General features: G+C 44.3%; 1 protein-coding gene and 1 pseudogene across 3 annotated transcripts; one reads left to right on the top strand and one right to left on the bottom strand.

Moving 5' to 3' along the window:
• The window catches only part of LOC120991225, a 44,543-nt pseudogene that overhangs the window by 8,195 nt on the left and 14,989 nt on the right, over nt 1-21,359 (bottom strand).
• On the top strand, nt 8,387-14,467 carry LOC120991224 (gastrula zinc finger protein XlCGF26.1-like). Of its 3 annotated transcripts, none has more exons than XM_040420086.1 (3): nt 8,387-8,504; nt 11,774-13,206; nt 13,532-14,467. In XM_040420086.1, the coding sequence occupies exons 1-3, from the start codon at nt 8,420-8,422 to the stop codon at nt 13,673-13,675; spliced, it is 1,662 nt and encodes a 553-aa protein (XP_040276020.1). In that variant the 5' UTR covers nt 8,387-8,419; the 3' UTR covers nt 13,676-14,467. The 3 variants fall into 3 exon arrangements, with proteins under 3 accessions (XP_040276020.1, XP_040276018.1, XP_040276017.1); XM_040420084.1 differs by having other exon boundaries at nt 11,774-12,969; nt 13,138-14,467; XM_040420083.1 differs by having other exon boundaries at nt 11,774-14,467.

A 21,359-nucleotide genomic window follows, 5' to 3' on the forward strand; every position in this document is an offset into this window, starting at 1 on the left:
ACCACATAGATTTCAGGGGCCCCAACATAGCGATTTCTGGTGGATCCACAGGAGATAAATGTCTGATAGATGCAGGTCCCACCTCTGGGCTGTGCTCAGCTGTGTCCACAACTCCTAGAGAAGAGACTGGAGAGAGCTGAGCTCAGGCCGGGCCCCGCTCCATTCATTCTCCTCCTGCAGGCAGGGGCCCTTACCAGGACAGTCAGGGGCCAGAGAATGATGACAACCCCCACTATCCCCACTACTACTCCCCCCATCATACTAAGCTGAGGAGCGGAGAAGGATTCCTTGTGTGTAATGGAGGAGAATCTCCAGAGGTGACATGTCTGAGCTCTCCACCACACTGTCTCCTCACAGCTCATCTTACCTGCAGGCTGGAGGAATGGCTGATACCAGAGAGAACAAGAGCCCAGACTACCGACCAGGACCTGCCCAGTATCTGCTGCACTGCCAGAGCTGAAGGACCTGAGGTGATGTCACCGTCATGTGATCAGTACTTCAACCTGCCAAGCCCCGCCCCTTCAATGGTCACATGACAGTGACATCATCACAGGTCTTTCAGCTCTTGTGCTGCAGATACACATCAGATCCTGGTGGTGACATCTGGTCTTGTCCCCTGGATGATTTCCTCTCCTCTTCTCCTAAAGGCGCCTGCAGTACTAGAAGCCTCCAGCTCCTCCAGTTCTCTCCTTTTCTCCTGAATGACCACCAAGGATGGACAGGAAGGAGATCAGCAGAAGAATATTAGACCTCACCTTGGAGATCATCTCCCTGCTGAGCGGAGAGGTAAACTTTTCTAGATTTCTCTCCTCTTTATTGTATTCTGTAACAAGTCAGACATCGGGAAGGAGAATCCATCATAGGAAGTGATAGGAAGAGTCCAGGGTCCTGGAGAACGGCCTCCAGACCTTCCAAGTGATGGAGAACCTGAAGATCAGCCCCCAATATGGTGAGTGATGTATCATGTGACCAGTGACCAATAGTCATGTTGTAGGAGCCATGAGAAGGTAAGTAGGCATGTTGTACCCAGGAGGAGAGCACATGGCCCCTGAAGGGTTTATTCCCTAAGTGTCTCTCTCCATCCACAGGAGTACACAATAGTGAAGAAGACATCGGGGAACTGTGTGACTCCCATCATCCATCTCCAGGAGTCAGGAGGGCGGAGCAGGACCCCTCCCCCCATCACAGAGCCTCCCCCTCCCCCCCTGATACATGAGCAGAAGATCCTAGAACTCACCCACAAGATGATGGAGCTGCTGACTGGAGAGGTGACACTGCTGGGAATGCTGGGAAATTCTCCAGTAACAGCACTGGAGGGGTCTGGGTGATGACGGTGTCATTGTGTTGTCAGGTTCCTATAAGGTGTCAGGATGTCACTGTCTATTTCTCCATGGAGGAGTGGGAGTATATAGAAGGACACAAGGATCTGTACAAGGAGGCCATGATGGAGGAGCACCAGCCTCTTATATCACAAGGTAAGAGCCGTCATGTGCAGTGTATACACGTGTGTGCAGTGACATGTAATGGAGGAGCACCAGCCTCTTATATCACAAGGTAAGACCCGTCATGTGCAGTGTATACACGTGTGTGCAGTGACATGTAATGGAGGAGCACCAGCCTCTTATATCACAAGGTAAGAGCCGTCATGTGCAGTGTATACACGTGTGTGCAGTGACATGTAATGGAGGAGCACCAGCCTCTTATATCACATGGTAAGAGCCGTCATGTGCAGTGTATACACGTGTGTGCAGTGACATGTAATGGAGGAGCACCAGCCTCTTATATCACAAGGTAAGACCCGTCATGTGCAGTGACATGTAATGGAGGAGCACCAGCCTCTGATATCACAGGGTAAGAGCCGTCATGTGCAGTGTATACACGTGTGTGCAGTGACATGTAATGGAGGAGCACCAGCCTCTTATATCACAAGGTCAGAGCCGTCATGTGCAGTGTATACACGTGTGTGCAGTGCACTGCCAGGAGCTCATTATAGGGGACATGGGACTCACTGATTAACCTTTATTCTTTTTTTTTTTTTTAGGGGGGATGAAGAAAACCAGCAACACGAGCCTTCTCCTGAATGAGCCACCAAGGATGGACAGGAAGGAGATCAGCAGAAGAATATTAGACCTCACCTTGGAGATCATCTCCCTGCTGAGCGGAGAGGTAAACTTTTCTAGATTTCTCTCCTCTTTATTGTATTCTGTAACAAGTCAGACATCGGGAAGGAGAATCCATCATAGGAAGTGATAGGAAGAGTCCAGGGTCCTGGAGAACGGCCTCCAGACCTTCCAAGTGACGAAGAACCTGAAGATCAGCCCCCAGTATGGTGAGTGATGTGTCATGTGACCAGTGACCAATAGTCATGTTGTAGGAGCCATGACAAGGTAAGTAGGCACGTTGTACCAGGAGGAAAGGGCCGGGAACAAGTTGATCAGATGACGGAGTGCGGCTTGGAGGGAGGATTTCTACTAATAGTCTGACATCTATATGGACTCATAGAAGATGACAGTGAGGACTTTAGTACACTGAGGGGTGAGGCCTAGACTCTGAACAGCTATTCCTTCTAATGGTAGCCCTGCCCCTCAGTGTACTAAAGTCCTCACTTGCATAAAAAGTAAGTCATTTCTCTGAGGAACTTTGCCACCAATTTTCACAAAACAGGTATAATTTAAATCAGCAGGATCAACCCCACTAGATCAACCCTGCTGATAGATGCTCTTTAAGAAATTTTTACCCGCTTATCCATAGAGGGCGTGTTCTCACTGAATCTCTTTCTCTCCCACGCCGCGTTTCAGTAATGGGCCTTCTTCCCTCCTGCATGCAGACAGTAAAATGGGCCCAGCTCAGACTTCATCTACTTCAAAGGGACATTTTAAGTGGGGCAGGAAGACAGGCTCTCTAGACTCGAGGTTTTACTTACAAACCAGGTTTTCCAGGATGTCTTTTTATGACAGTACCACATTGAGGTTGTCCTAGCCTTCTGTAGGGACAGGAACAGAGAGAGATTAAAAGCACCTACCATCACCACTCTCCAGTGTCCTTCCTGTCCCTACTGGGGATAGACACAGAGAGGATCTCTGTTATTTCAAGACATTTTATCAGGTTGGAGTTAGGCTAAGGCCTCTCCATACTGTCCTCTATGATTAGCCTTTCCCCCCGACCCAGAGATGTACCTGGGGGAACGACATAAAGCTATGTTTCACTGCTTGGATCGTGATGCGGGTGTGGGGAGCTGGTTAGCCACATCCCCATGGGGACTCTGGCGGTGACTCTGGAACCCTCAGTGCACGAAATAATTCTAGAGGAACTTCGATGTGGTGCGTTCAGCATCTGTCATGACTTCTGGTTTTCTCACATGTGTACCGGAAGTGACTGGGGAACGCTAGGAGAAGCAGTACGAGCGGTTAAATGTTTGAGACCTGATTAGTCCAGTAGGCTCTCCTATGGGATTGAATTGAGTCCCAGATGAACATGGGAGGAGCATTGCAGCAACTGGAAGGTAAGGCGTCCTGGGGGATATTATAAGGGGTAGTCTATATGTACCATACATATTCACCTATCTGGAATGGACGTTCAGATCTCTGGCTGCAGTGAACAGACCCCAGGGCCATGTGAGTATGGCTCAAGTTGCTAGAGCCCTCAAGTGTTACCCATGTTTACTATAGCAGCTTTTGTGGCATCCCTATCTTTCATGTGGAAAAGGAAGTACCTCATAAAACCCATACAGAGTTCAAAAAGAAAACAAAAGAAGGGGTTTCCTGAAGAAAAACCAATGAAGACTCTGTTTTTCGGAGGACTAAATTCCCACAAAAGTCAGCCCCCTAAAGACCAAGGTTAGTTTGGTTATACCCTAAAGGAGGGTCAACTCTGTCAACAACAAAAAAATAATTTCTCCTGGCATGGAACTAGATAACAAAAAATCCATCTTTTAGTGAAGAAACCAGATAGAACTTTTAGTACTATAATAATTCTAAAGGTTCTCAACAGATGGGTAAAACAGACGCTTCAAAATTGAGTCAAGACAGCGTGAAGGGGCAGTCATGTGTACAATCGACCTAAAGGAGGCATGTTCCAATACACCCCTGGTACCAGAGGTTTCTAAGATTTGCAGTGATGGAGGGGGAGGCAGTTCTTCACTGTCAGTTCCAGTGCCTTCCTTTTGGAATCTCCTCTGCTTCACGATGGTTTCTAAAACTAATAATAGAAATCATGGCTTTTGTCAGGGAAGGGCATTACTGTAATACCTAGACAACTTTCTTCTGGTTGCAGAGTCGCAGGGGACCCTTCAAATTCAACGATATTATCACTCCAGAAAAATCTAGGCTCTAGTTCCTTTTTGTAGGCTGATAAAGTAAGCCAACATTCCTTGTCACTTCTGACAAAAGAGGAGATGGTACAAAGAAGGATATCAGCATTTCAAAGGAAATCCCAATGTTCCATAAGAGAGGCTATGAAAATGCTAGGTCTAATGACCTCTTGTATTCCTATGGTTCCTTCGAGCCAATTTAATGCTCGACCCCCTGCAGAGTCAAGTTCTACAATAATGGGATGGGATTCAGGACTTGGATCACAGAATGCTGCCTCACACTGTAATAAAGAAGTCATTTCTTTTGGTAGATAACACCAGAAAATCTAGCCTGAGGAGTAGCCTGGAACCAGACTCTATATATATCAATGACCACAGATGCAAGCAAAAGGGACTGTGGGGGCCCAGATAGCAGATCCGTTTTTTCAGGGTACATAGATGACGGAGGTCCATCTAAGAACATCAAATTGGGAAGTGGGAAGCTCTAAAGCAGTGAATTTTGCTTCTGAAGGGACTTCATGTGAGGATACTCTCAGGCAATGTGTCTGCAGACTCATCCATCAAACACCCAGGTGTTTCAAAATATCCACTTCTTCAAGAACCGTGTCTTTGGATCTTCACCTGGACAGAGAAGTCAGTTCTATCAATATCTGCTGTCCATCTAAAAGGTTTTGATAATCCTACTTTCCTTCCTAAGGTTAATTCTTCGTTTCATCATAACCATGACATAATCCTTCCAATCTTCTGTACAAATCCAAGGAATGAACAAGAACACTGCTTCCATAAGCTGGATCTCAGAAGATCCGTCCTGGCTTATCTGGAGGCTTCGAGATCCTGGAGGCAGGATTTGAATCTCTTTGTTCAATTTTCCAGAAGAAAAAAGGGAATAAAGTGTCACTCTTGCAAAGTGGGTAAAAATGATTATAGAAGAAGCGTACGGATCACAAGAGATGCCCAGATGCAATTAGAACCCATTCAAGTAAGGCAGTGGCAGTTTCATGGGCAGAAAGGGTGGAGGCTTCAGTAGATCAGATCTGCTCTGCTGCAACCTATGTACAGGTGAAACTCGAAAAATTAGAATATCGTGCAAAAGTCCATTTATTTCAGTAATTCAAATTAAAAGGAATTGCATTAATGCAGCTTAAAGTTAGAATATTGTGAAAAGGTTCAATATTAAATGCTCAAAGTCTCACACTCCAGTCAGCTAATTAATCCATACCCCCTGAACAAAGGGTACCGGAGATTGCGACTTTGGGGTTTTCATAAGCTGTAAGACATAATCATCCAAATTATAACAAACAAAGGCTTGAAATATCTCGTTTTGCATGTAATGAGTCTATCTCATATATTAGTTTCACATTTTAAGTTGCATTACTGAAATAAATGAACTTTGCACAATATTAAAAAAAAAATTCGAGCTTCACCTGTAAACTTTAATACTTTTTGCAGTTATTATAGACTTGATGTACTTTGGATAAAAATTCCCCCAGGCACTAGTCCCTCCCAAAGATAACTACTTATCTAGAATACAGGGCCGGCGCCACCAGTAAGGCGACTTAGGCAGTCGCCTAGGGTGCCATTTAGCAGGGGGCACCCGTTGTGGTGTAAAAAAAAAAGAAAAAAAGTTGGTTATATAAGTTCGGGCGGCCGGCGGCGCCCCTCATGCTGCGCCTCCTGAGCGGCTGAGCGCATGCCGCTCCAAAGAATCTCCGGCCGCAGGCTCAGTGCTGCGCAGCCTGCCTGCTGTCATGCTGTGTCTGCTCTGTGCTGTTGTTAATGTAGCGTGGCCGAGCTCTGTTCTGTCCGCGGTACAGGAGCATTTGTTTCCTGTACCCGGCCGGACTGACAGGAAGTGCTCACTTAGTGTGCATTTCCTTTCAGTCCGGCCGGGTACAGGAAACAAATGCTCCTGTACCGCGGACCGAACCGAGCTCGGCCACGCTACACTAGAGGTGACAGGGGGGGGGGGTGTAGAATGAGAGTGACAAGGGAGGAGGGGGGTAGAATGAGAGTGACAAGGGAGGGGGGGAGAGAGTGACAAAGGAGGGGGGGAGAGAGTGACAAGGGAGGGGGGTAGAATGAGAGTGACAAAGGAGGGAGGGGGGGAGTGACAAAGGAGGGAGGGGGGAGAGAGTGACAAGGGAGGGGGGGAGTAACAAAGGAGGGAGGGGGGGTAGAATGAGAGTGACAAGGGAGGGGGGGAGTGACAAAGGAGGAAGGGGGGAGAGAGTGACAAGGGAGGGGGGGGGTAGAATGAGAGTGACGAGGGAGGGGGGGGAGAGTGACAAGGAAGGGGGGGTAGAATGAGAGTAACAAGGGAGGGGGGCAGAGAGTGACAAAGGAGGGAGGGGGGAGAGAGTGACAAGGGAGGGGGGGTAGAATGAGAGTGACAAGGGGGGGGGAGAGTGACAAAGGAGGGAGGGGGGGGAGAGAGTGACAAAGGAGGGGGGGGAGAGAGTGACAAGGGAGGGGGGGGGTAGAATGAGAGTGACAAGGGAGGGGGGCAGAGAGTGACAAAGGAGGGAGGGGGGGAGAGAGTAACAAGGGAGGGGGGGTGAGAGTGACAAAGGAGGGAGGGGGAAAAGAGAGAGTGACAAAGGAAGGGGGGAGAGAGTGACAAGGGAGGGGGGGGTAGAATGAGAGTGACAAGGGAGGGGGGGAGAGAGTGACAAAGGAGGGAGGGGGGGGAGAAAGTGACAAAGGAGGGAGGGGGGTAGAGAGTGACAAAGGAGGGAGGGGGGAAGAGAGTGACAAGGGAGGGGAAGAGAGTGACAAGGGAGTCCCCAGAGCCAGACCAAGAGCCAGACTGCAGCCAGAGACCAGATCATCTTATTGTCCTGGTGGTAAGTAGACAATGCAATATGTTTATTATGTAATTGTTTAGTTATTAATACTACATTGGAGACCAATTTACCTCACATTTAGGGTCCATTCACACATCCGTGTGTGTTTTGCGGATCCACAAAACACGGACAGCGGCAATGTGCGTTCCGCATTTTGCGGACCGCACATTGCCGGCACTAAGAGAATAGGACATGTTCTATTTTTTTCAGGATCGGTATTGCGGATCCGGGTCCGCAATTCCGGATCAGGGCCGCACATCGTGCGGCCCCATAGAAATGTATGGGTCCGCAATTCCGTTCCGCAAAAAGAGACAACTGCAAGAAGGGGGGGGGGGGGCAGGGCGGCAATTTTTATCTTGCCTAGGGCGGCAAAAATCCTTGCACCGGCCCTTCTAGAATAGCTCCATGTGGTGCTGTCATGGAGGAATAATATAACGAAAACTGGTGCACTCTGCGATCTTACTAACCCTCGTACTGGTGTAATATTGAGAGATTAGCCAACATGTCCGGAGGACATGTCTGAGCCCGAGCACCGCGCCAAGGTTTCTCAAGTAGCTACTTGAGAAACCTTGGCGCGGTGCTCGGGCTCAGACAAGTCCTCATGTAGGACATGTTGGCTAATCTCTAAATTTTACACCAGGACGAGGGTTAGTAAGACCGCAGAGTGCACCAGTTTTTGTTATATTTTTTTTACTGTTTAATACATCCACACATTTGCTATCCTGTGTAGGATGTCCATTGTGGTACTTGTGGTCCGCTGCAGGCATCCTCCATTGTATGCATTTTTGCTAGGGATTGCTGTCATGGAGGACATCCTGGAAAGTAGGTATTAGACCTATCGGTAATTGGTTTTCCGGGGGAGAGGGGGGGCCTCTGCATGGGTGCTGTTATGGATTCTGGAAAAAAAAGATTGCTAGTAAGTGTAATCCATATTATTTCACCTAAGTGTCTCTCTCCATCCACAGGAGTACACAATAGTGAAGAAGACATCGGGGGACTGTGTGACTCCCATCATCCATCTCCAGGAGTCAGAAGGGCGGAGCAGGACCCCTCACCCCATCACAGAGCCTCCCCCTCACCCCCTGATACATGAGCAGAAGATCCTAGAACTCACCCACAAGATGATGGAGCTGCTGACTGGAGAGGTGACACTGCTGGGAATGCTGGGAAATTCTCCAGTAACAGCACTGGAGGGGTCTGGGTGATGACGGTGTCATTGTGTTGTCAGGTTCCTATAAGGTGTCAGGATGTCACTGTCTATTTCTCCATGGAGGAGTGGGAGTATATAGAAGGACACAAGGATCTGTACAAGGAGGCCATGATGGAGGAGCACCAGCCTCTTATATCACAAGGTAAGAGCCGTCATGTGCAGTGTATACACGTGTGTGCAGTGACATGTAATGGAGGAGCACCAGCCTCTTATATCACAAGGTAAGAGCCGTCATGTGCAGTGTATACACGTGTGTGCAGTGACATGTAATGGAGGAGCACCAGCCTCTTATATCACAAGGTAAGACCCGTCATGTGCAGTGTATACACGTGTGTGCAGTGACATGTAATGGAGGAGCACCAGCCTCTTATATCACAAGGTAAGAGCCGTCATGTGCAGTGTATACACGTGTGTGCAGTGACATGTAATGGAGGAGCACCAGCCTCTTATATCACAAGGTAAGAGCCGTCATGTGCAGTGTATACACGTGTGTGCAGTGACATGTAATGGAGGAGCACCAGCCTCTTATATCACAAGGTAAGACTCGTCATGTGCAGTGTATACACGTGTGTGCAGTGACATGTAATGGAGGAGCACCAGCCTCCTATATCACAAGGTAAGACCCGTCATGTGCAGTGTATACACGTGTGTGCAGTGACATGTAATGGAGGAGCACCAGCCTCTTATATCACAAGGTAAGAGCCGTCATGTGCAGTGTGTACACGTGTGTGCAGTGACATGTAATGGAGGAGCACCAGCCTCTTATATCACAAGGTAAGAGCCGTCATGTGCAGTGTATACACGTGTGTGCAGTGACATGTAATGGAGGAGCACCAGCCTCTTATATCACAAGGTAAGACCCGTCATGTGCAGTGTATACACGTGTGTGCAGTGACATGTAATGGAGGAGCACCAGCCTCTTATATCACAAGGTAAGACCCGTCATGTGCAGTGTATACACGTGTGTGCAGTGACATGTAATGGAGGAGCACCAGCCTCTTATATCACAAGGTAAGACCCGTCATGTGCAGTGTATACACGTGTGTGCAGTGACATGTAATGGAGGAGCACCAGCCTCTTATATCACAAGGTAAGAGCCGTCATGTGCAGTGTATACACGTGTGTGCAGTGACATGTAATGGAGGAGCACCAGCCTCTTATATCACAAGGTAAGAGCCGTCATGTGCAGTGTATACACGTGTGTGCAGTGACATGTAATGGAGGAGCACCAGCCTCTTATATCACAAGGTAAGACCCGTCATGTGCAGTGTATACACGTGTGTGCAGTGACATGTAATGGAGGAGCACCAGCCTCTTATATCACAAGGTAAGACCCGTCATGTGCAGTGTATACACGTGTGTGCAGTGACATGTAATGGAGGAGCACCAGCCTCTTATATCACAAGGTAAGACCCGTCATGTGCAGTGTATACACGTGTGTGCAGTGACATGTAATGGAGGAGCACCAGCCTCTTATATCACAAGGTAAGAGCCGTCATGTGCAGTGTATACACGTGTGTGCAGTGACATGTAATGGAGGAACACCAGCCTCTTATATCACAAGGTAAGACCCGTCATGTGCAGTGTGTACACGTGTGTGCAGTGACATGTAATGGAGGACCACCAGCCTCTTATATCACAAGGTAAGACCCGTCATGTGCAGTGTATACACGTGTGTGCAGTGACATGTAATGGAGGAGGTACACAAGTTTGACTTTTTAAACATCACGTTAGGTCCCTGTATTTGCCTTATTAGTCAGACATATTGATGGGCTCCACTCACACAAAGGATTTTGGGAGGTTCCTGCTGTCACATGTGATTATTATACATACACAGATGTCTCAGTGATGACTATCTGCATTCAGAGTTATGTACAGTGCATGCTGTGAGTGGTGGAGTCGTGTACAGTATATCCTGTGAGTGGTGGAGCCGTGTATAGTACATCCTGTGAGTGGTGGAGCCGTGTACAGTACATGCTGTGAGTGGTGGAGTCGTGTACAGTATATCCTGTGATAAATGTAGACATTGGCCATGATTGGATTGTCAATAACAATATAACGAGCATCTCACAATTTAATGTGCACATAGTATAAAATTGATTTCTTAGATCTGATGAGGCCGGTGTGCTTACTTTGAAACTACATGTCAGAATGGCTGTGTAATCATTTTTTAACATTTTCTTGTATGATATTAAAAAAGTACATTATGACTCCAGCCACGGTGTGAGAGTGCTCAAGAATCTTGTGTTCACTAGCTAAGCGCAGTCTCTATCCATTTGTAGCTTAATTGACAAGTCCCTTTCAGTGCACCTCCTCCCCTGCTGCAGCCCTCTCACACATGCTTAATATAAGCTGCATTAAAATAAAGCAGCAGATGGAATTAGAATTCCACACTGAAACTGTTGCATTAGGAAGGGGGATCTCTCACTGCAGAGAGACTGTAGCTTGTACTGAGCATTTGTGAGATTTTTTGCTGTAGCAAGGGAGGAGGTAAACTAAAAAGAGCGTGTCCTTATAAGTGGACATTATAACATGGATTATTCTAGTGAATAAACCAGATCCTTTAGGTCTAAGAGATCTATTTAATAATGAATATGGTTTGTGTTGAGGAATGTGGTGCCATATCCTTTTTAAGTTAAAGGGGTTATCCAATTTCTGAAATGCCCCCCCCCCAACCTCACACACAATATACTTGCCTTGCTCCCTGGCACCCGCGTTGCTACTGAAACCTGCGTGGCCGCCGCTGCATCTCCCTGTGCGCTGATGACAACATCCGGTCTCCTGGGAGGGGCAGCCCATGGCAGGCAGCGAAGGGGACAAGCTTGCCTAGCATCACGGGTGACGTTAGGGAGGCTTGTCCCAGTCGCCACCTGCCATTGTCCGCCAACCTTTCCTCCCCCCCCCCGACAACGGATGTTTTAATCCGCACACAAGGAGAAGCAGCAGCGGCCGTGTGGGGACTAGGAGCGACATGGGTGCCGCGAAGCAAGGTAAGTATATTGTGTGTAAGGGGCTTGGCCATATGGTGGAGCATTTTAGGGGTTGGATAACCCCTTTAACTTGTATTAATGCGCTGCCCACCTGCCATTAAAGGGCTAAATATGCTGGCAGAATGCGGGTTTGATTGCCAGATATGGTTGGGTTTTTCAAATTTTTTAGCTACGTGTGTGTAATAAAAGTGGTGACTGGGTGTACAGCAGAATCCTGAACGTTGCCAGAGTATTATATACAATGCTTTATAAGGTTGGAATCATGCATACAGGTTTTTGTACCAAAGCCAGAAGTGGATTCAAAGTGAATGACTTATTGTATACCTCGAGTTCCTGCTGGATCCATTTCTAGCATAATAGGAATTTTATAAGTTTGGCTACTTTGTCTTAAAAAAAATAAAAAAAATTTTTATCTTCTCAGAGAATCCCAGTAAGAATTCTAAGGAAAACGTCATGTTATCAATAAATTATAAAATAGAAGAGGAAGATATCATGCAGCTCTCTTCAGGAGAAAACAGGATTACCCTTAATATACAGCCAAGATTTCAAAGTACAGATCTGTCATATAATCCCCCTAATCACGAGAAATCTTCTCCTGACCAATCACAGATTGTTACACCAAGTACAAGTGAGCAACGCGGTAAAAGAAATGCTAAAGAGTTCATAACGAAATCAAGTCTTTCTACACGCAGAAGAATTCAAACGGTGCAGAAACCATACTCGTGTTCTAAATGTGGGAAGTGCTTTTTGAAAAAAAAACATCTTATTATACATGAGAGGGATCACATAGGAGAGAAGCCATATTCATGTTCAGAATATGGGAAATGTTTTACAGATGAATCAAGTCATGTTAGACATGACAGAATTCACACAGGAGAGAAGTCATATTCGTGTACAGAATATAAGATATGTTTTATAGATGAATCGAGTCTTGTTAGACATGAAAGAATTCACACAGGAGCTAAGCCATACTCATGTTCAGAATGTGGGAAATGCTTTAAATATAAATCACGTCTTGTTAAACATGAGAGAAGTCACACAGGAGAGAAACCATATTCATGTTCAGAATGTTCGAAACGTTTTACACAAAAATCACATCTTGTTAAACATTGTAGAAGTCACACAGGAGAGAAGCCATTTTCATGTTCAGAATGCGGGAAATGTTTTACAAATAAATCAAGTCTTGTTACACATATTAGAATTCACACAGGAGAGAAGCCATATTCGTGTTCAGAATGTGGGAAAAGTTTTATAGATAAATCACATCTTGTTAAACATGAGAGAAATCACACAGGACAGAAACCATATTCATGTTCAGAATGTGGGAAATGTTTTACAGATAAATCAATTCTTGTTAGACATAAGAGAATTCATGCAGGAGAGAAGCCATATTCATGTTCAGAATGTGGAAAATATTTTACATATGAATCAAGTCTTGTTAGACATGAGAGAATTCACACAGGAGAGAAGCCATATTCATGTTCAGAATGTGGGAAGTGCTTTACAGTAAAATCACTTCTTGTTACACATCAAAGAATTCACACAGGAGAGAAGCCATATTCATGTTCAGAATGTGGAAAATGTTTTACAGAGAAATCATGTCTTGTTAAGCATGAGATACGTCACAAAGGAGAGAAGCCATATTCATGTTTAGAATGTGGAAAATGTTTTACGCAAAAATCTTATCTTGATACACATAACAGAAGTCACACAGGAGAAAAGCCATATTCATGTTCACAATGTGGAAAATGTTTTGCACAAAAAACACAACTTGTTAAACATGACAGAAGTCACACAGGAGAGAAGCCATATTCATGTTCAGAATGTGGGAAATGTTTTACAGATAAATCGCATGTTGTTAGACATGAGAAAATTCATAGAGGAGAGAAGCCATATTCATGTTCAGAATGCGGGAAATGTTTTACAGAGAAATCCAATCTTGTTAAACATGAGAGTTGTCATAAAGGAGAAAAGCCATATTCATGTTCAGAATGTGGCAAATGTTTTACACAGAAATCACATCTTGTTAAACATGACAGAAGTCACACAGGAGAGAAGCAATATTCGTGTTCAGAATGTGGGAAATTGTTTACACAAAAATCACATCTTCTTAAACATGACAGAAGTCACACAGGGGAGAAGCCATATTCATGTTCAAAATGTGGGAAATGTTTTATAGATAAATCACACCTTGTTAGACATGAGAAAATTCACACAGGAGAGAATCCATATTCATGTTCAGCATGTGGATAATAGTTTACAGATCAATCAAGTCTTGTTAGACATGAGAGAATTTACCAAGGAAAGAAGCCATATTCAGTAAGTTTTGTTAGACATAAGAAAATACACAAGAGCAACAGTTATATAGCTGTGTACAGTAAATCCAAACAATATCTTTGTGGGATTCACGTGTTTCATTTCAGGTTGTATATTTGGATTTAAAAGCTCCATTGATACCATGTGATTGCTTCTAGGAATCATCTGATAAATTCTGTATAGAAAGATATGTATTTTTAATGACATATTTTAAGTCTTACAGTTAAAGGGGTTCTCTGGGATTTTCATATTGATTGCCTTTCCTCAGGATAGGTTATCAATAGGAGATCAGCTGTATGAAGAGGCCACAGTGGTTCATGAGCGCTTAGGCCTCTTCCTAGGCCATGTGACATTACATTCATCAGTTGTATGGCTTTGGGGCAATTCTGCCCCATTAAAGTGAATGGGGCTCAGCTGAGATACCAAACACAGCCGCTATCCAATGGATGACACTGTGCTTGGTAAGCTATGAGGGGGCCGTGGTGCCCACTAGAGCTCCTGTGAGCACCACAGGTTTCTCAAACAGCTGATCAGGAAGGGTGCCGTGAGTCTGGCCCCTGCTGATCTCATATTGATGACCTATCCTGAGAATATGCCATCAATATGAAAATCCCAAAGAACATCTTTTTAAAGTTGTATTCTTACCTCAGATATTTATTGCATATCCACAGGCTGAGAGGGGTAGCCTGGTTTACACATACCCAAGCTCACTGTTCTACGCTGTTTCTTCAACTCCCATTCACAACTATGGGCATCACAACTGTAGGGCAGGGACTTTGGCTGTTTTTGTAAACCGAACCAGATCTTTTAGTTTGTATATGGTTGCCAGTGGGACAATGTCAGAGGACCCCCATTCTAGAGACAGACACAGATCCTAGACGTGGGACTCACATCTGAGATATGCCATACATGTCTGAAATGAGAATTCTTTGCAGTTTTGATTATATTGAAGATAAAGTAATGTATCATTGCCGTGAAGTGAAATCATGTGTGACTATCTACTGTTCGGACTTGCTCCATGTGTTTCCACCTGAAGCTTAGTTCAAGGAATAATTCAGATTTAGGACACTCAGTGTTCCCCAAGGTTTTCTGTAAGTGTATTAGTGTTTTGTCATAGACTGGAATATTTTTGTCCTTGACTAAAGTATAAGGAGGTTTTATTTTTAATTGAACAGAAAACCACTTTGGAACCGTTAGATTTTGAAAAAAAAACAAAAACATAAAAACTAGGTGGGTTAGAGTAACAAAAAAGTGTCTTTTACAGAGGTCTTTTTCACTTCTGATCTTCTTAGAGTCTAAACTTACAAAGTCTCTGGTGCTATAAAACAGGGATCTTGATCTTGACTTTGGAATCTAACAATTTTTTTAGAACAAATATCAGTCATTTCTCCATTTCTTGGTGTTCTGTGCACCTTACTGCATGGCCCTTTTGTGCCACAACACATATGTGTTTTCCAGCAGATCCCTTTACAACTTTTTCTATCACAGTCCCCTCCTTTCTGTGTCTTGATATGTGGGGGATTGCAGGTGTAATCACAATCTTGAGTGCAGGTTTCAGATCATCTTTTCAGTGGTTGTAGGACAAGCCATAACCTTGTCTCTGGGAGAAGCTTTGACACTGGAGCCTTTTCCTATCACTGGTCTGCAGGTCATTGTATAAACTCATTGCTTCTGCTGGTTGATTGGTGTACTGCAGGAAGTCTTGGGCAGATGATTACCTTTGTCATCCACTCTAGGCCAACAGTAGTGTGAGAAAGGCCTTTTTCAGCAAGGCAGATCAGTGGTTGAAGTCTTTTCTTTTTGGGCAGCACATGTCACCATACGCTGTCTTACCACACCTGGTGTTAATATGGTCAGCACCTGGGCATTGCTGAGGTTGTCAGTCCTGACTCTGCTAAACAGCTGATGGTTTTAAAATATTATTCATTTCTCACCATCCCTGCATCAGATGGATTAAACAAAACAAACAAAAGTCCTTCAAACCTTTGTCGGTCCAACACTGCAGTTAAATAACAATTTTCCAATTGAACAATAGAACTCCTCTGCCAAAGTAAAATAAACTTTGCTAAACCCTAAAACTCATCTAATTATCTCTATAGTGAGATCAATATTTGACTCAATGTGTAACAAAGTATGTACTATACATCATAGTAGTCTTCATCTTTGATCGTCAACACATTAGATGAACAATAGCAATAAATATTGTTCAATTGTCTTCAATGTCTTTGTCACAAGGTAGTACTGTAGCATATATCACAGTTCTCTTCTGTTCTATTACATTTGCATATTCATTGCACATTATAATGTGAACATAACAAAAAGATACATTTGTTGGAGTTTGTCTTCTTTTGTTGGTATCGTCCTCAATGTAAACCCTTTAACCAATAAAATCAGTTTAAACATATGCCTTTGATTGTCAACCATAAAACTGAACACCATTGATATCGTATGTATTCAGACACAGTGTTGTATTTTGGTTTACCCTGCACTTAATGCCCTTTGGTATTTTTGGTTTGAAGATGTACCCAGTATTCCGCGCGGATGCGATGCGTGAGTTGAACGCATTGCACCCGCACTGAATACCGACCCATTCATTTCTATGGGGCTGTTCACATGAGCGGTGATTTTCACGCATCACTTGTGCGTTGGGTGAAAATCGCAGCATGCTCTATATTCTGCGTTTTTCACGCAACGCAGGCCCTATAGAAGGGAATGGGGTTGCGTGAAAATCGCAAGCATCCGCAAGCAAGTGCGGATTGCGGTGCGATTTTCACGCATGGTTGCTAGGTGACAGTCTATTCACTGTATTATTTTCCCTTATAACATAGTTATAAGGGAAAATAATATCATTCTGAAAACAGAATGCTTAGTAGGTGATCAATTGAGGGTTAAAAAAAATTAACTCACCTTCTCCTCTTGTTCGCGGAGTTCCCGGTCTCTTCTTTACTTCTCAAAAGATGAACTATCGGCTAGGACCTGTGGTGACGTCAGATCCCATGCTCCAATCACATGGTCCATCACCACGGTGATGTACCATGTGATTGGAGCATGTGATCTGACGTCACCAAAGGTCCTTTAGCCCACAGCTCATCATTAAATAAGTAAAGAAGAGACCGGGAACTCCGCGAACAAGAGGAGAAGGTGAGTTAATTATTTATTTATTTTTTAACCCTCAATTGATCACCTACTAAGCATTCTGTATTCAGAATGCTATTATTTCCCCTTATAACCATGTTATAAGGGAAAATAATAAAATCTACAGAACACCTAACCCAAGCCCGAACTTCTGTGAAGAAGTTCGGGTTTGGGTACCAAACATGCGTGATTTTTCTCACGCGAGTGCAAAACGCATTACAATGTTTTGCACTCGCGCGGAAAAATCGCGGGTGTTCCCGCAACGCACCCGCACATTTTCCTGCAACGCCCGTGTGAAAGAGGCCATAGTCTTTTTCCATGAGGGCACACACCAGAAACCCATAAAGACCACTTTATTTTCAATACATTCACAAAGGACTTCTTCTCTTTCTTTAACATCCACCCTCTTCTCCTCCCTACCCTCTAGGTGATTTAAGTCCACTGGTCAGGTGGTGAGAGTCTTCCTCTTCTAGTCAGTCTACCCTTAACCAGTCATGAAGACAGATCTCTGGTGTCAGTAGAACATTCAACATGTAACAGTCAACATATAACAATACAAACATAGAAACAAACAAATCTGACAATACAGACATGACAAGATAGACTTTTAACTCAATACATTTTGGTGTCAATAAAAAAAAAAATATTTACCAAGAAGAGATTCAAATCTTCATTTTTTGAAAGCTTGTAAAATCAGTTTTAAATAACGTGAGGGTGTAGTTTCTAAGTTGGGGTCATATATGGGTGGTTTCCAATATATAAGCCCCACAAAGTGACTTCCTAACTGAACTGGTCCTTAAAAAAGTGGGTTTAGGAAATGTTTCTTAAAAATTGACTTCTAAAATTCTAAGCCTTATAAGATCCTAAAAAAATAAAATTACATTTACAAAATGATGCAAACATAAAAGTTGACTTTGGGGACATGTAAAGTAATTACTCTTTTATGAGGTATCACTATCTGTCTTAAAAGCAGAGAAATAAAAATTTTGAAAATTGTGAATTTTTCCAAAATGTTTTGTAAATTATGGATCTTTTTAATAAATAAAGGTGAATTATATTGACTCAAATTTTTGACTACCATGAAGTACATTGTATCGCGAGAAAACAATCTCAGAATGGCTTGGATAAGTAAAAGCATTCCAAAGTTATTACCACATAAAGTGACACTTGTCAAATTTCCAAAAAACGGTCTGGTCCTTAAAGACTACTAGCTGAAGGACCCGGCTTCGCTCGGGTATATTTTAACTATTTAATTTAATGTTTGTGTGTGTAGTTAAAAGATAGACAGTATCCACTATAACAGTGACATCTACAGCACCCCGCCCCTTAACACTGCCCCCCCCCACAATGCCCCGTCCCTTAAAATTGGACCTCCACAGCAGCCCACCCCCTTAACTTTGACCTTTACAGCAGACTTCCCCTTTAACAGTGACTTTCACAGCATACCACCCGCTAGACAGTGACCTCCAACTGGGGCCCGACCCCTTAACAGTGGCCTTTACAGGAATCTGCCTCTTAACACTGACCTCCATAGCGGACCATCCCCTTAAATGTGACCTCCACAGCAGCCTGCCCCTAGGGTGGCCATAGGACCAGTTTGAGGCCGGACCATCCGACTTTCAGACTCCCTATCCTCCAACTAGCGCAGAGCCTGGACGGACACAAGGATGTCCTTTTGAACAGCTCACTCTCATGAAGCAGCACTGTGCTGTCGGAGTGTGAGCTGCAGGAAGAAAGTCATGTCCCTCCCACCCCTGCAGCTGACAGAAGTTGATTTCATTTTTTCAATCCCTGGAGGAGTGGGAGAGGGGGACAATAACTGAATCAGGGGCGTGGCCTAGTGGGACCTGGAAGTTGATTTTTAACTTCATTTTTTCAATCCCTGTCGGCTAAGGAGTGGGAGGGGCGTGGCATAACCGGATCAGGGCGTGGCTTAGTGGGACCTGGGGGGCGGGGTTTTAAGTTCGTCTTTTGAGGGTGGACACCTTCCTGCAAGAGCGACGCCCCTCTGGGCACCTTACTGGCTCATTTGCATACCAGATAAACTGGATTTTCAGAGGATAAAAACATCTATTGCTGGAACAAAGGCTCATCTTGAAATAAGGTACTAAGTGCTATTAGGTCATGGCTTTACTTCAATAGCGATTATCCTGGTGACAGATTTCCTTTAAAGCTCTCCTACAGCAGTGAAGATAAATGGCTGGGTTGTTATGGAAACCTGGAGTAAACCTGTATGAGGAGGCTGGAGGACCTGCGAGCTTCTATTGGCTGATAAGGGTCATGTGACCAAGCTCCTATTTGCTAATGCAATTTTTGGGAATATCTCAGGAACGGTACATCCTAGAGAGCTGAGACCTGTTCTAAAACCTTCCCGGACACCTGATGTACCTGTGTGCCAAATTTCGTGATTGTAAATGCAACGGTGTGGATTAATTTAGCGGACATACACATACACTTAGCTTTATATATTAGATGTACACCTTTGGGGGCCATTATTTTTAGTACTGCAGTGTACTTGAGCTAAAAATCTTTTTTTCAATTGGTCTTTATGAAAAATATAGAATTATTTTCTCTGTACAGAGCTGACATGCTCTAGTAGCAGCCTTTGGATTTTATCTCTTTTCCATCAGACCACTCACTGACGTCACTTGCCTGCGCTGCCTGCTTCATTCATAAAGTAGGCGGCGCAGGCACGTGACATCAGGGAGTTACGCTGCCGCCCGCCCGGCCTGCCTGCCGGCATTGTACAGAAGCTATTAGGATGTACGGTACTATTAGGAGTGAGGGGGGCATGTTTAATAACTTTTAATTGAATAAGACATTTTATATTTGTGCAGCACTGGAGCGGCGGGGCTATAGTAAAGTGACTGCACCACCCCGCCGCTATTGCCGGCCCCCAGCTTCTCCTCCCAGTCCCTCCTCCGCTCGCACATCGCAGCCAGCGATGTTAAACTGGTCAGCATTCGCCCCATAAGACGCAGGGGCATTTTCCTCCCATTTTTGGGGGGGGAAAAGTGCGTCTTATGGGGCGAAAAATACAGTAACTATTCACCCCCCTAAGACAATACTTTGTAGAGCCACCTTTTGGGGCAATCAAAGCTCCAAGTCGCTTTGGATAAGTCTCTATGAGCTTGCCACATCTTATCACTGGGATTTTTGCCCATTCCTCCTTGCAAAACTGCTCCAGCTCCTTCAAGTTGGATGGTTTGCAGTGTGTTTGGGGCATTGTCCTGCTGGAAGGTGAACCTCCGTCCTAGCCTCAGATCACGCACACAGAGTGGTACAGGTTTTGCTCAAGAATATCCCTTATTTAGCACCATCCATCTTTCCTTCAACTCTGACCAGTTTCCCAGTCCCATCCACCATGTCTCACAGTGGGGATGGTGTTCTTTGGGTGATGTGATGTGTTGGGTTTGCGCCAGACATAACGTTTTCTCTGATGGCGGAAAAGTTAAATTTTAGTCTCATCAGACCAGAGCACCTTCCTCCATACATTTTGGGAGTCTCCCACCTGCCTTTTCGCAAACTCACAACGTGCCTTTTTGTTTTTAACTGAAAGTAATGGCTTTCTTTTGGCCACTCTGCCATAAAGCCCAACTCTATGGAGTGTACGGCTTATTGCCGTCCTATGTACAGATACTCCAGTCTCTGCTGTGGAACTCTGCAGCTCCTCCAGGGTTACCTTAGGTCTCTGTGCTGCCTCTCTGATTAATGCCCTCCTTGCCCAGTCCGTGAGTTTTGGTGGGCGGCCGTCTCTTGGCAGGTTTGCTGTTGTGCCATGTTCTTTCCATTTGGTTATGATAGATTTGATGGTGCACCTGGGTATCATCAAAGATTGGGATGTACAACATTGTCCAATACTTGTTTGGAGAGTTCCCTGGTCTTCATGGCAGTGTTTGGTTAGTGATGCCTCTTGCTTAGGTGTTGCAGCCTCTGGGGCCTTTCAAAAAAGGTGTGTATATGTAATGACAGATCATGTGACACTTAGATTGCACACAGGTGACATCATTTCACTAATTATGTGACTTCAGAAGGTAATTGGTTGCACCAGAGCTTTTTATGGGCTTCCTAACAAAGGGGGTGAATACATACGCACATGACAATTTTCTGTTTTCTATTTCTAAACAATAGTTTTATTTATATATTTTTCTCATTTCACTTCACCAACTTAGACTATTGTGTTCTGATCCATCACATACAATTCATATTAACAAAACATTGAACTTAAGGCTGTAATGTAACAAAATACAAAAAAAGTCAAGGGGGGTGAATACTTTTGCAAGGCACTATATATATATATATATATATATATATATATATATATATATATTAGTTATTCTCTTTTTCTTTTGCAAAAACAGCTTTCTCTCGAAAAGAGGAAAACAAATATTAATTAATCTTCTATGTAACCAATTAACATTTCTATATTTCAAATTTAAAGTGGTTCTGCAGTTTTTTTAAACTGATGATTTATCCTCTAAGGTATGTAGAGGTAACAGTGGCATGTGGCAGCAAAGTAGCATCAGCAGTAGCTCATAGCATGTAACAGACAAGGC

The sequence above is a fragment of the Bufo bufo genome, chromosome 2 (assembly GCF_905171765.1).
Source record: "Bufo bufo chromosome 2, aBufBuf1.1, whole genome shotgun sequence".
Classification (NCBI taxonomy): domain Eukaryota; kingdom Metazoa; phylum Chordata; class Amphibia; order Anura; family Bufonidae; genus Bufo; species Bufo bufo.

Coding starts and splice junctions, on each gene's coding strand:
- LOC120991224 (XM_040420083.1), top strand. CDS start 8,420: ATGGAGGAGTGGGAGTATATAGAAGGACACAAGGATCTGTACAAGGAG. Junction 8,505..11,773: donor CCAGCCTCTTATATCACAAG/GTAAGAGCCGTC, acceptor TTATCTTCTCAG/AGAATCCCAGTAAGAATTCT.